Here is a 12961-nt window from a genome sequence, read left to right as displayed (position 1 = left end):
CGGCCAGGTGTGGCGCGGCGTCTGGCAGGGCGATCACGTGGCCGTCAAGATCTTCTACTCGCGCGACGAGGCGTCCTGGACCCGCGAGACAGAGATCTACAGGTGAGCTCGGTCAGCTCTCCTCTGCTGGGGAGATGAGAGCGGATATGGACCTGGACCCGCGAGATCGAAATCTACAGGTGAGCTGGGCCAGGTCTCCCCTGCTGGGGAGCTGAGAGCAGAGATGGACCTGGACCCGCAACCGAGATCTACAGGTACTCGGCCAGATCTCCTCTATGAACGCTACCAGGCGAAAACAAACAGCTGATGGAAACAAGGCGCTATGAGACATAGACCATTGCATTACTGCTGCAGTGCATATAGCGTACATATTTTGGATAAATGATATATTACTTGCGTTTGGAATGGCGCGCATTAGAAGTGAACAGTACGCTGACTTCGGTACATGCGTCCGAGCACATGCCATTGATCTTGTTTCGCTTGTTTGCCTCTGTTTCATCGTCTTTGTGTTGTTGGTGAGCTTGAATGAGCTGCCCGTAATCCAGTGTTATTTGCTCCCCTTCTCCTCCACCAGACAGCTAGTCATCATATACTGCGAAACCGCTGAATGTTCCACAAACTGACAGGAAGCATTGCAAGTACAAACACCGGGCATCCTTTTTGTTTTCTTGTTTTCTTGACCAGGCTGGGGTCGATCTGTGCTTTCTGCCTGCCAGCCGTGTTGTCCGTGGCCGCAGCGATGGCGCCACCTGAACAACACCAGCGGGGAGTGTTGAGTGGGGCGGCCGCCACTGTGCGGCGCTGCTCTCAGGGCCGGGCGGCGTCCGCTCGCCTGACGCCCGTTACCCCCGTGCCCCGCTGCCGGCAGCACCGCCATGCTGCGCCACGCCAACATCCTGGGCTACCTGGGCTCGGACATGGCGTCGCGCAACTCGTGCACGCAGCTGCTGCTGGTGGCGCACTACCACCCGCTGGGCTCGCTATACGACCACCTGAACCGCCAGACGCTCACGCTCGACCACTGCCTGTTGCTGCTCATCTCGGCCGTTAACGGACTGAATCACCTGCACTCGGAGCTGCACGGCACGCAGGTGAGCCGAGGGCACGACGGAGCATCGCGCCCGAGGGACGGCGGCGGCTGTGGTGATTCCCAGAGGGACGGCGGCGGCTGTGACGGCTCCCAGAGGGACGGCGGCGGCTGTGGTGGCTCCCAGGGGGATGGCGGCGGCTGTGGTGGCTCCCAGGGGGACGGTGGAGGCTGTGGTGGCTCCCAGAGGGACGGCGGCGGCTGTGGTGACTCCCAGAGGGACGGCGGCATCTGTGGTGGCTCCCAGGGGGACGGTGGCGGCTGTGTGGTTCCCAGGGGGACGGCGGCGGCTGTGATGGCTCCCAGAGGGACGGCGGCGACTGTGGTGGCTCACAGGAGGACGGCGGCGGCTGTGATGGCTCTCCGGGGGATGACGGCGACTGTGGTGGCTCTCCGGGGATGACGGCGACTGTGGTGGCTCACAGGAGGACGGCGGGCGGCTGTGATGGCCCTCCGGGGGATGACGGCGCTGTGATGGCTCCCCGGGGGATTACGGCGGCTGTGATGAACTCTCCGGAGGATGATGTGAAGGACTATCTTTACATCGGACGGCCTCGTTATGTCTATTGGTGGCATGGTAGAAATACTCTGCAAATAATTTTACTGTCAAGGTTTTGAGCACTATCTCAGTTTTCGGTGACGTGTGACGAAGAAAGCGTTCATTGTCCAGGCGCCAGCCATACTGGCGGGAAATACGATCCTAACTGCGCTGGGCAGTGCGACTCGTGCAACTAAGTCACGGTGAAAATAGAGGCTGTCCCTGATTGTCATCCCTGATCGAAACTGTCCCTGATTTTCCTGGATCTCCCCCAACAGTGTTTGTTCGTATGGTGTGTGGTGGTGTCCGTTCGTCAGTTCGACACATGCGTGTTTGTGTCCAGGGCAAGCCGGCGATCGCGCACCGGGACATCAAGACCAAGAACATCCTGGTGAAGAACAACGGCGAGTGCGTGATCGCCGACCTGGGCCTGGCCGTCACGCACCGCCAGGGCCACATCGACCTGGGCAACAACCTGCGCGTCGGCACACGCCGCTACATGCCGCCCGAGGTGCTGGACGAGAGGTGAGAACACGGACACCCGGCGTTGCATGCCGCCCGAGGTGCTGGATGAGAGGTGAGAACACGGACATCCGGCGTCTTACGCAGATCGAGGTGTTGGACGAGAGGTGAGAACACGGACACCCGGCGTTACGTGCTGCCCGAGGTGCTGGACGAGAGGTAAGAACACGGACACCCGGCGTTACATGCCGCCCGAGGTGCTGGACGGGAGGTGAGAACACGGACACCCGACGTTACATGCCACCCGAGGTGCTGGACGAGAGGTGAGAACACGGACACCCGGCGTTGCATGCCGCCCGAGGTGCTGGACGGGAGGTGAGAACACGGACACCCGGCGTTGCATGCCGCCCGAGGTGCTGGACGAGAGGTGAGAACACGGACACCCGGCGTTGCATGCAGATCGAGGTGTTGGACGAGAGGTAAGTTACAACCGATGAGACGTGGGCACCTGGTGGTTTAGTTTTCAGGTGTTTCGTTTTCTCGTCTCCATCCTGGATCAGACGCCTCGCCGCTGTACTCATCCCTGGTCGTCCTGCCCGACAGCATCAACAAGGAGTCGTTCGAGTCGTTCCTCAAGTCGGACATGTACGCGTTCGGCCTGGTGATGTGGGAGGTGACGCGCCGCTGCTCGTCCAGCGGCCGGGCCGAGCCGTACCGACCGCCCTACCACGACGTCGTGCCGGCCGACCCGGGCTTCGACGACATGCGCAAGATCGTATGCGTTGACCAGCACCGACCGGTGATCCCAAACCACTGGTCCGGACACCCGGTCAGTGGGGCGACGCAGGAGGACCTGCGGTGGGAAGGGCGGGCTGCGGACACCCGGTCAGTGGGGCGACGCAGGAGGACCTGCGGTGGAGAGGGCTGGCTGGGGTCCGGACACCCGGTCAGTGGGGCGGCGCAGGAGGACCTGCGATGGGGAGGGCGGGCTGGGGTCCGGACACCCGGTCAGTGGGGCGACGCAGGAGGACCTGCGGTGGGGAGGGCGGGCTGGGGTCCGGACACCCGGTCAGTGGGGCGGCGCAGGAGGACCTGCGGTGGGGAGGGGGCGGGCTGGGGTCCAGACACCCGGTCAGTGGGGCGACGCAGGAGGACCTGCGGTGGGGAGGGCGGGCTGGGGTCCGGACACCCGGTTAGTGGGGCGACGCAGGAGGACCTGCGGTGGGAAGGGCGCGCTGGGATCCGGACACCCGGTCAGTGGGGCGACGCAGGAGGACCTGCGGTGGGGAGGGCGGACTGGGGTCCGGACACCCGGTCAGTGGGGCGACGCGGGAGGACCTGCGGTGGGAAGGGCGGGCTGGGACCCGGACTTCTGGCCGGTGAGGCGACACAGGACGTGGGCCGGGGAGGGAGAGGGCGTCGCTCCCCATAATGGTTCGGACGACCGACCGATGCCGATGTTCGTGGGCATTGTTCTGTGCTGACTGAAGTTAACTGTGCAAGGCCATGAGCAATCAGCAGGCAACCTTTCGATCCATCCGCCCATTGCGCTTGAGTAGCAGTGTTTTGGTTCTAAACCTTCAGTCCAGGCTGCTAAAAAGCTAGGCATGTTCCCAGCAATTGATTAGTCATGACGCGTATCACAGCTGAATGTATTCCTAGCTATTGATCAATCATGACCCTCATCACAGCTGTATATATTCCCAGCAATTGATCAATCATGACTCCATCACAGCTGTATGTATTCCTAGTCACTGATCAATCATGACCCTCATCACAGCTGTATATATTCGTAGCTATTCGTTAATCATGACCCTCATCACAGCTGTATGTATTCCTAGCCATCGATCAGGCATGCCTCTCATCACAGCTGGATGATGATCAGCCATTGATCAATCATGACCCTCATCACAGCTGGATGTATGCCTAGCCATTGATCAATCATGACCCTCATCACAGCTGTAGGTATTCCTAGCCATTAGTCAATCATGACCCTCATCACAGCTGGATGTATTCCTAGCCATTGATCAATCGTGACCCTCATCACAGCTGAATGATGATCAGCTATTGATCAATCGTGACCCCCATCACATTTGGATGTATTCCTAGTCATTGATCATTAATTGTCTTCATGGCAGCTGTATGTATTCCTAGCCATTTATCAATCATAACCCTCTGCACAGCTGACAGAGGCAGTTGCGATACTAAGGACTGGGTGCAGCCAGTTATATATGCTGGTAAGAGAGATACCCCGACACGGCTGTGCGACCCCTGCAGTGTGTACTGCGGTCCTGTCGAGTGTGTTGCGTCCTCTCAACCCGATAGCGTGCGTGTCACTTGATCCAGACCGCAGTCTGGCGTGGTCCGCTTGACCTGACATCGTGGGCATCTTATTACCCTGAACGTCGACTTGACCTCAGCGGGCCGTGTCTCGTGACCCTGACCGTTGCTCGCCGCGGCTCGGCCCTGACCCCACACCGCGAGTGTTCTCGACCCCTGACCCGCTCCTCCACCCGCTGGTCGGCCTGACCTGACGCCGTGCTGGGCCCGTGACCTGACCGTCGCTGGCCGCGGCCCGCCGGCAGACTCTGGTCGGCATGGCCAAGCTGATGAAGGAGTGCTGGCACCACAGCGCCATGGTGCGGCTGACGGCGCTGCGGCTTAAGAAGTCCCTCGTCCGCCTAGAGGGCGCCATCAAGCCGGCCAACAACAAGGTGGACCTGTAGCGGCCGCGCCGACGCGCCGCCGCCGGGGCTCCGGCGCGGAAGTACCGAAGAGGCTGCCCTCTGGCGGCGGACGGCGCGCGTCGCCGCGTCATCAGCGCAGAGGTACCGGGAGATGCTGCCATCTGGTGCCGGACGGCGCCAGCAGGCTCGCTGGCCGCCGTCGGCCCGCTGCTCCTCTGGCGGGCTGGCTGTGGGCACGTTTACCGATGGACGGGCTGTACGTCCGCTGCATGTCTACGTAACGTGTGAATATGCCGATTTTTGTACATGTGCCTTACCGCGCGCGAGCCGTTGGTGAGACTTCGCCGGTTTTGTAAGTGGACAAGCGCGCAAGTGAAGCTTTGTAAGTATGCGCGCCATTCGAGCGTGCCGCTTGTGAGACGGCGCCGGCCGCGGGTGCCGGTCCCTTCGCGAGGCTGGCGTGTGGTGGCCCCACCCGCGCTCTGCTGGAGTCGGTCGCAGTGCCGAGGTGCGGAGGGCGCTGAGCGTGCTCGGGGTTTCGTGCGGCGGCTCGAGTGCCTGGTGAAGGCCGTCAGATGCCGGCCACGGCGCGCCGGCCTCGGGCTGCGGCCCGCCGCAGGTGGCGGCGGGGTTGCTGCGGTCGCCACTGTGGTGGCGGGACCAGGACAGTGCGCTCCCATGCGACTCCGAAGAAATCGGTGCCTTGTGGCGGCGAGGTGCCAAATGGTACGGCACATCTGAGTCCGCCGCGCATGAACGCTGCTCCAGTCACTGAAGCCGCCGACCTCAGCCATGAGTCTCAACGAGCTTCGAACCGCGCTGTTCTGAGGACCACCAGGACCCGGAACTGCTCCTCAAACGGTGTCCTCTCGGCGTAGCGTCGGGCCCCAGGCGGGCCCATCCCGCTGGATCTCCAGCCGCCGGCTGCCGCTGTACGCTGATGCCTACACCCCTTACAAACCACCGTAGCAGCCAGGTAGTTGCTAGTGTCTCGTGTCGAATGTGTCGATGCCACTGTGCCGTAGGCACGTTGCATGTTCGGGGCCGTACGAAGGTGTGAGATCCATGGCGTTTTCTCGCGGCGCCTTGTTGGTCACTGTGGCTTCACACATTGTGCCATACGTGAAAGTCTCCCTGATAGCCGTTTTAGTTGTGCGCTGTAGTCGTAGACTGGACATTAGCCGCCGCGTACGTCGCGTGGTTTGTTTGCTTCCTTGCTATTAGCGCTGTATGCAGGCGTATGGTTTTGTGGGTCGAGGCCGCATGCACCATTAGAATATGCCGTTGGTGCGATTGCATTCTTGCCGTGTGACAGGCACACTGCTACCAAGAGTGCAAAACCACGCTTGTGATCCGTCAGCCGCTGTCTGTGAGGTGTCGGCGACCGTACACGTACCGTTGGTAGGTGCCACGAGCACGATACGCACGAGACCAATCGCATGCCTTGAACAGGGTGACGTCACCGGCCTTGCTCCACGTGCCGCGTTCTCCCAGCGGGAGTCTGCACGTTCCGTTCGGTTGCGCTGAAATGTGATGTGGTCGGCTTGCTCTGCTGCCGGTCCTCCGTACCCGATCTGTCGGTCTCTGGCCCTGCATGTGTGTTTGTTCCGCCGTGATGTCCTCCGGGCCCGGCCTTGTTACGCTCGCGGTCCGTCTGGCCGCTCTGTGCGTGCCGCTGCGCCGGCGCGTGAGCCGTCAGCCCCGCGCGTCGGCGTGGCCCCTGGTGGCGTCGCCCGGACCGCGTCCCCCGAGTGCCGCTGTGTGTCCCGCCGGGCTTGTTTCGGTTTCGGATAGCGGCGCCAAGTTCGGAGCTGCGAACGCGCTGTGTCCGCCCGCAGGCCCGGTGCCGGTCTGCTTCGCTGTTGACGTGCAGCAGCCCAGCTTTCTCGTAACGACTAACATGCCAGAGAGGAAACTGCACGTTTCGACGGGGTATTGCTCCCACTCCACTTTGATGAAAATATGAGGCCATCTATTTTTGCTGGAGCGTAGACTAGCCGCTGTAGATAGTGCAAGCCGTGGGATCAGCGTAGTTAGCATCGCACTTGGTGCGAGTTAACTACTTAACGGGCGTTGAAGGATGTGACGTGTGTTGGTCGATTGAAGCGTCGGTCGTTTCCGAAATATTGCAAACGTTTTGAATGTGGTACTTCTTGCTGTCGGTGCCGATTACGAACGTTTTGGCCAAGAAATCTCGTGTGCATCGTACGCGCTTATTCGTGATGAGGTCTCTTGTGTGCGACTGCCCTTGTAGGCTACCGAGGAATGTTTTGTACTGGAGATGGGAATCAAGATGTGAAATTGCATTTGCCAAATGTGTCTTACCTGTTGAAACCGGCGGAAGTTATTATGACGTTTGTTCGTTTGTCTTGGTTGAACTGATGCCTGGAATCACGCTGATGGGAAGTACAATTAAGTAGACAGGTGTGAAAGATGCAAGCAACATGAAACATGACTTACGTAATTTGTCGTACGTGGTGCGTATATGAAGTGTTTTGTATGTTCATTTATTGTGTTTTTACACTGGCTTGATTTGCTTTGCCTTCCAGACCAAAAAAATGGCCAGATGCTTGCAGGGAGCTATGAATAAGCGCAATAAATCGAGCAGAAACTAATGCTGGTATGGTATTGAGGCCATGGTCGATTGCCTCGCCTGAGGTATGCGCTATGGTAATCTTTTAGAACGGCTGCTCATAAGCCATCGACGTTTTTGTTTTGGGCGGCTCTGTTGCGAGCCTCCGCTCTCAGCCACCGACTGGGAGACTGTCGGCGGCGTCCAGGGTTTGGTGTAACCTGAAGCTGTCTGTGTATCTGCGCGCCAGAGCCAAAGGCTGGTGGTTCGCTTCGTGCCGAATAAGGAACTGCAGGATGGACGCCTGGACAGGCGCCGGTCCCGAGCAGCCCCCGTCCGCGGTCAGGCTGCCGCCAACGCTCCGCTGCTGAATCACGCCGATGCTGGCGCCCGACGCCTAAACAAGCCTCCGGGCTGTGCCTGAACACGGAGCCACTTTTACCTAAGAGACATCGCCAGCCAACAAGAAGGACTTGTGTTGTCTGGGGTGTTGTACGCTCGGGGTGGGCTAGCACCGCTGCGAAGTCGCGTGTTATTCATCCAGAGCATTTGGGGTTTAGGCGGGTGGGGGAGGTAGGTTACTGCGGTGATCATGAATGGCAATATTGTCAATTGTGGTGCGCTTTCGTAAGTGTCTGCAAAAGGTGTTAAGGAAACTCTGTCAGAAAGGGTTTGTGTGCTTGCTCTTAACATATCCTTGCCATGAGCAAAAGAAGCCTCAAATTCTTGTTCTTTCGGCATGGTGGGTTATATGAGGTTTATGGGCAAAATGGTTGACTTGCGTTAAAGCTGGGGTACTGGTTAAACGAAATGTCAATCTGAAACAATCACTGAAATATATTATTAGAACGTCGAACACTGCGCGACCTTACGAAGCCTGTCGACATAGCCGTCTTTGTTTTGCATAACCCTTACCCTAAAAACGCGCATTGGGCGGAAGGATGTAGGAGCCTGGAAGATGCGTTATACTGATCTCTATTGGCAGGTGCTGCACGGGCTCAAACGCTTCCTGAATCGACCGCCTTAGGTCTTTGAAGCTTCAATTTTGCTTAGCCTTATTCAATGGTTACCATGAGCACTACGTTGAAACATGGAGTGCTGGGGGCATTGTGACAGTAAATCCCAATGCTTTCCCGTTATCTTCTTGTTGGCAGTACCTCCCAGTACATTGAAGTCTGGTTACTTTCAGCATTCGCCGTAATGGTTTGTTTACACAGGTATTGGTAGGCATGGCATTGGTAGTGGCAGTGATAGTGACAGTGATAGCGTTAGTTATGGTATGGTAATGTAAGGTGTGGTAACGTTTAACGTTAGCTGATACACGTCCTATGTTACTTATCATGGGGCCCATGCACGTGTGTCCGGCACTCTGAAAAAACGCCTGTCTTAACGCCCATTGTGGGTTCTAAAACCCACAATGTCGAAACAATTTTCACTGATATAAAAACTAGTTAACACGCCACTCGATATCTTACTTAGCCACGCCTAAGACCCGTCTTTTCGCCTTACGGGTGCCCATAACGCTATGATTTGCCATCACCGCCCAGCTTACCGGAGCCGACCGGCGACAGCGGACTGCTGCGGGGCACCTCCACGCCAACAGATGATCACCGCCTTATGCTGTTGCTGGCTATGATCAGCTTCGACGAACCAGGGCCACTCGCGAGTGATCAGTATTGGAAACGATGCGTGTAATTATTTTCGAGTTTATTTACAAAAGACTCCATGATCAGACACGTGTCGCACGCGTAGCTCAATCCACACTGGTATCAAAACAATGCTGTAAATGGTGGAAGGGCCACGACTACGGTATTGACATTTCTCGTTTGTTCCGAACGAGAAGTACTATGACTGACTAAGATTCGGCGCTGAAGATCCCGCCGCTTCAGGCTCTGCCAAGGCACCGCCACCAACGTTAAGGTCGCATGACGTCACACGTGTACCAGGCGCTCCGTCCTGACAAGGAGGCTGGGGTAGATTGAGCCTCCACACCTGGCGAATGCCCGGGCCCAGTTTCCGCTTAAGTTTCGTATTTTTAACGTTTACATGCACGCTACCTATCATAATTTCTGTCCTAAGCGTGGTGGTAATCAGAATGTGGAAGCCACTGGCGCTGGTGACACGATTTTGGAAGGTTTCGGCTGGGACACGACCATGCGTGAACAAGTATCATTACCGTCCTCGTATTTGGCTTCTTTCCATAGCTGCCTTTCAAGGGCTCAAATAACTATCACTGCGTCTACCTAAATCGCAAGCTCATGCGGAGAACAGGGTACACACGTGAAAGGTAAGATCATGCCATAGTCATCAAGACGGTTATCTGTACAAAATCCCCGCATCATAACGGTAGCCTGTCAACGCAACGTCAGCAACAGCATGCCCTTGCATGTAAATAACGAACAGACGCGATTGTCTTTGCAAGACGCAAGATGTTAAGCGCATAGCATTTCAGTAAGACGAAACTTGAACGCCGTCATTGTTAAATGTGGTTGGGCGATAAAGACGTGAAAGCAATGTCTCTCCACCATCTGCATTAAACCAACTACACGCTGTTTCGATAACAACGGTGACCTGTATCGCTCAAACGTTCAGACGGTACCATCCGCACTGAAATGCGGTGACTTATTTTTGTTCAACATTCCCTCCTCTTCTCTCAGTACTGACCGACATAAAAGTGCAACAACGCTGCCACGCGCAATATTGAAAAGCTGCCGCGCAAGAGGCTGGCGTGCCGCGGCTCGCGTTGCGCTAGGCTCGCATAGCAATAACCTTTGACGTGTCTACCAGCAGGAAAACACGTCCGGTGGGACAAGTGGAGACTAGCAAGGAACTCCGCTAGGGTGCTTAAGAAGCGTCTAAGTACACGACGACCGCAGCTTTGAAAAGATTACGGGGCTCGCCGCACTCCGTCAGAGTGGATGCGCACAGATGCCAGCGTTTGTTGGCTTTGAAATATGACTAGGCAAAACTCGACTAGAGTTACGTAAAGCTAGTAAAACAAAAATAAAGCTTTGTGCTCTTCGAGGCTAACATAAAAACGCAGGGCGAGGGGGATGCGGCTAGTAGAGGACATCTTGATCTTGATACCTGGCATCCATCGGTGAATGTGACAACACATAAATAGAAAATACGTATGAACGTCAAACACACTCTATACAAACGTAATTCAATACAAGGAACTCGATGAACTAACTACAGTCAACGCACATGCATGCAAACTTGCCCTGTAAAAGTATCTAAAAAGTGGACAGCCGGCGCGGCTGCATCCTGTCACGATACATTGGCTAGTTGAGCCGGGTCTGTGGTCTGTCGAGACAAACGCACTAGAAATGAGCATTCTGAGCATATAAGGAATTATTCCACAGCCAGTACAGATACTAGAGTACTCAGCAAACATCGAGAGAATAAATGCCCGTCAGAAAATATTTCATTTGCGTCGTTACAAAAATACAGTCACTCGGCTCACGCGCTTTGTCTCATCGTTGACCTCTCTCGGGGTGCGTTATCATCGTTGAGGAATTATTTGGTCCCGACCAGCACATTAGCGATAACATTTGGCGTACGATGCGAGTGTCCGTGATTGTCACGGTTGAATCAGCTGCCTCAAGTTGCGGTGACCGCATGAGATGTGAGAAGCTTTCCGACCCGCCCAAATCACGGCTCGAAGCCCACCCGATCCTCAGGTGGTCGGCCGCCGTATCGATCATGCCGCAGCTTGTCCCGATGCTTGAGGTTTTCATTTGATGAGCTAATAAACACAGCCTCGATGATTTGGCTGGGCAGCTATTCCTGTTGAGCCTTTCCGAATTGTTCGTGCTCTCGTGCGCCAACCACATGAACATTGGCATAGCTCAGCTGGTCATCGCGCTCAAAACACGTATAAAAATATGTACAAAAGACCTCGAGAAAACGCATGGTGGCCAAACGTGTTCTCACACCGCACTCACAACCTGGGTTTTGGCATCGGTGGCCGGTTCGCAACCGGCGGCCGGCGACGGCTTGAAGCCGGCGCGGCCCGGTCGCCGCTCCTTCATGCAGCTCGACTCCTCGTGTTTGTACAGGTAGCTCTTGAGCGCGAAGGCCTTGCCGCACCGCTGGCACACGTGCGGCTTGACGTTCGAGTGGGTCTGCACGTGCGCGCGCAGGTTGGACTTGTCGGCGAACGCCTTGGCGCAGACGGAGCAGCGGAACGGCCGCTCGCCCGTGTGCGTGCGCACGTGGCCCTGCAGTAGCCAGGGGCGCGAGAAGGTCTTGCCGCAGTACGGGCAGCGGCATCCCTGCGTGTGCGTGCGGACGTGCATCGAGTAGGCCGGCATCGAGACGTAGACCTTGTCGCACTCGGGACACTTGCGTGCCTGGTGGAAGGGGGCCGGTGTTAATATGTGAAGTTGGCATCGGACGAGTGACGTCTCTGCGCGTTGCTTCTGAGAGCAGTAAGTGCGAGTAGACATCAGGCGGGGTTGCGGAGAAGAGAAGAAGTGGCAGCAAGGGCAAAGCAGCAGGGGGTAATTCCTGCCTGGCTGCGAAAAAGAGATGGTGACAGGGAAGGAGCTCGAGACGACGCCGCAGTAAGGCAAGAGCGCACGACAGAGTGCAACAGAACCTGGCACTAGGGCTTGACAGAAGAGAGCGGCCATGCGGCTAGCCTCAGTAGTAGTAACACCATTTGATTCTCTACAGACTACAGGCTACGCTTCTCGTGACTTCTACTGGCGCACTTTGCCCTGTGTCATGCTCGTGCCTCGTCCACCCACCTTCTTGTCTGCGGGCAGGCAGTGAAGCTGGCGGTGGCGCGCCAGGTTGGAGGCGGTGCTGTACTTGCGACCGCAGTCGTCGCACGGGTGCTGCGCCGGCTCGGGCTCAGGCCGCGGCTCCAGCACCAGGCGCCGGATCACCGACGTCTGTCTTGCCAGCGGCGTCTGCTCCGGCGAACCGGGCGACGCCGGCGAGCTGCAGACTGAGCTGAGCTGTGGCGGCGAGCTGCAAACTGAGCTGAGCTGCGGCGGCGAGCTACAGACGGAGCTGAGCTGCGGCGGCGAGCTACAGACCGAGCTGCAGACGGGCGGCGCGGTGAAGACGTAGGTGAGCGCCAGCGGAGAGCTGGACACGCAGGCGCGCGGCGGCGGCGGCGGCGAGCCGGCACCGCGCGCCACCCGGGCCGGCGGAGAGGGCGTGCGCTCGGGGCTGGACGGGCGGCGGCGGCGGTGCACGCGCAGGTCGAGCGCCTGCTCGGCGGCCGTGTAGGCGGGCGGCCAGGGCCGGCCGGGCGTGAACGACTCGGTCTGGTCAGCCGGCGATCGCCACAGACGCGCCGAATCTGAAGCACGGGCATGCCGATAGTCAGCAGTTCGCGGCGGGAGTCACATGTTGCAGATTGTCATGAACCTGCTCGATTGTTTATGACAAGCTGTTGTCATGGTTACCGCTGTTTTTACAGGCTTGTATACTTGTTACCCGAGGTTATCTTGGCTTGACTTGACTCTTATAAGGACTTGTATACTTCTTACTGAGGTTATCGGATACAGAAGGGACATCTGTAGGGACGGTTCATGGGCTGAGATCCTGAGGTCAAACGATCAGCTGTCAGTGGGAGATAACAAGACACACAGGTCGTT

General features: G+C 57.4%; 2 protein-coding genes across 2 annotated transcripts; one reads left to right on the top strand and one right to left on the bottom strand.

Moving 5' to 3' along the window:
* The first annotated feature begins 7 nt into the window (after positions 1 to 7).
* On the top strand, positions 8 to 5311 carry LOC119105995 (activin receptor type-1-like). The gene is made up of 5 exons (XM_037229590.1): positions 8 to 102; positions 869 to 1091; positions 1969 to 2150; positions 2691 to 2916; positions 4673 to 5311. Exons 2-5 carry the CDS (start codon positions 876 to 878, stop codon positions 4811 to 4813), a joined length of 765 nt encoding a protein of 254 aa, XP_037085485.1. The 5' UTR covers positions 8 to 102; positions 869 to 875; the 3' UTR covers positions 4814 to 5311.
* A 5319-nt stretch (positions 5312 to 10630) lies between these two features.
* Positions 10631 to 12678, bottom strand: LOC119106172 (transcriptional repressor scratch 2-like). Its single transcript, XM_037229781.1, has 4 exons — positions 12659 to 12678; positions 12101 to 12296; positions 11370 to 11701; positions 10631 to 10652 (listed from the first exon to the last, which is right to left on the bottom strand). Exons 1-4 carry the CDS (start codon positions 12676 to 12678, stop codon positions 10631 to 10633), a joined length of 570 nt encoding a protein of 189 aa, XP_037085676.1.
* Positions 12679 to 12961: the final 283 nt, after the last annotated feature.

This window comes from Pollicipes pollicipes, unplaced genomic scaffold (genome assembly GCF_011947565.3).
Source record: "Pollicipes pollicipes isolate AB1234 unplaced genomic scaffold, Ppol_2.1 Scaffold_6138;HRSCAF=7277_pilon_pilon_pilon, whole genome shotgun sequence".
In the NCBI taxonomy this organism is placed as follows: domain Eukaryota; kingdom Metazoa; phylum Arthropoda; class Thecostraca; order Pollicipedomorpha; family Pollicipedidae; genus Pollicipes; species Pollicipes pollicipes.
The sequence above is the reverse complement of the archived record's forward strand: the minus strand, read 5'-3'. Positions and strand labels throughout refer to the sequence as shown.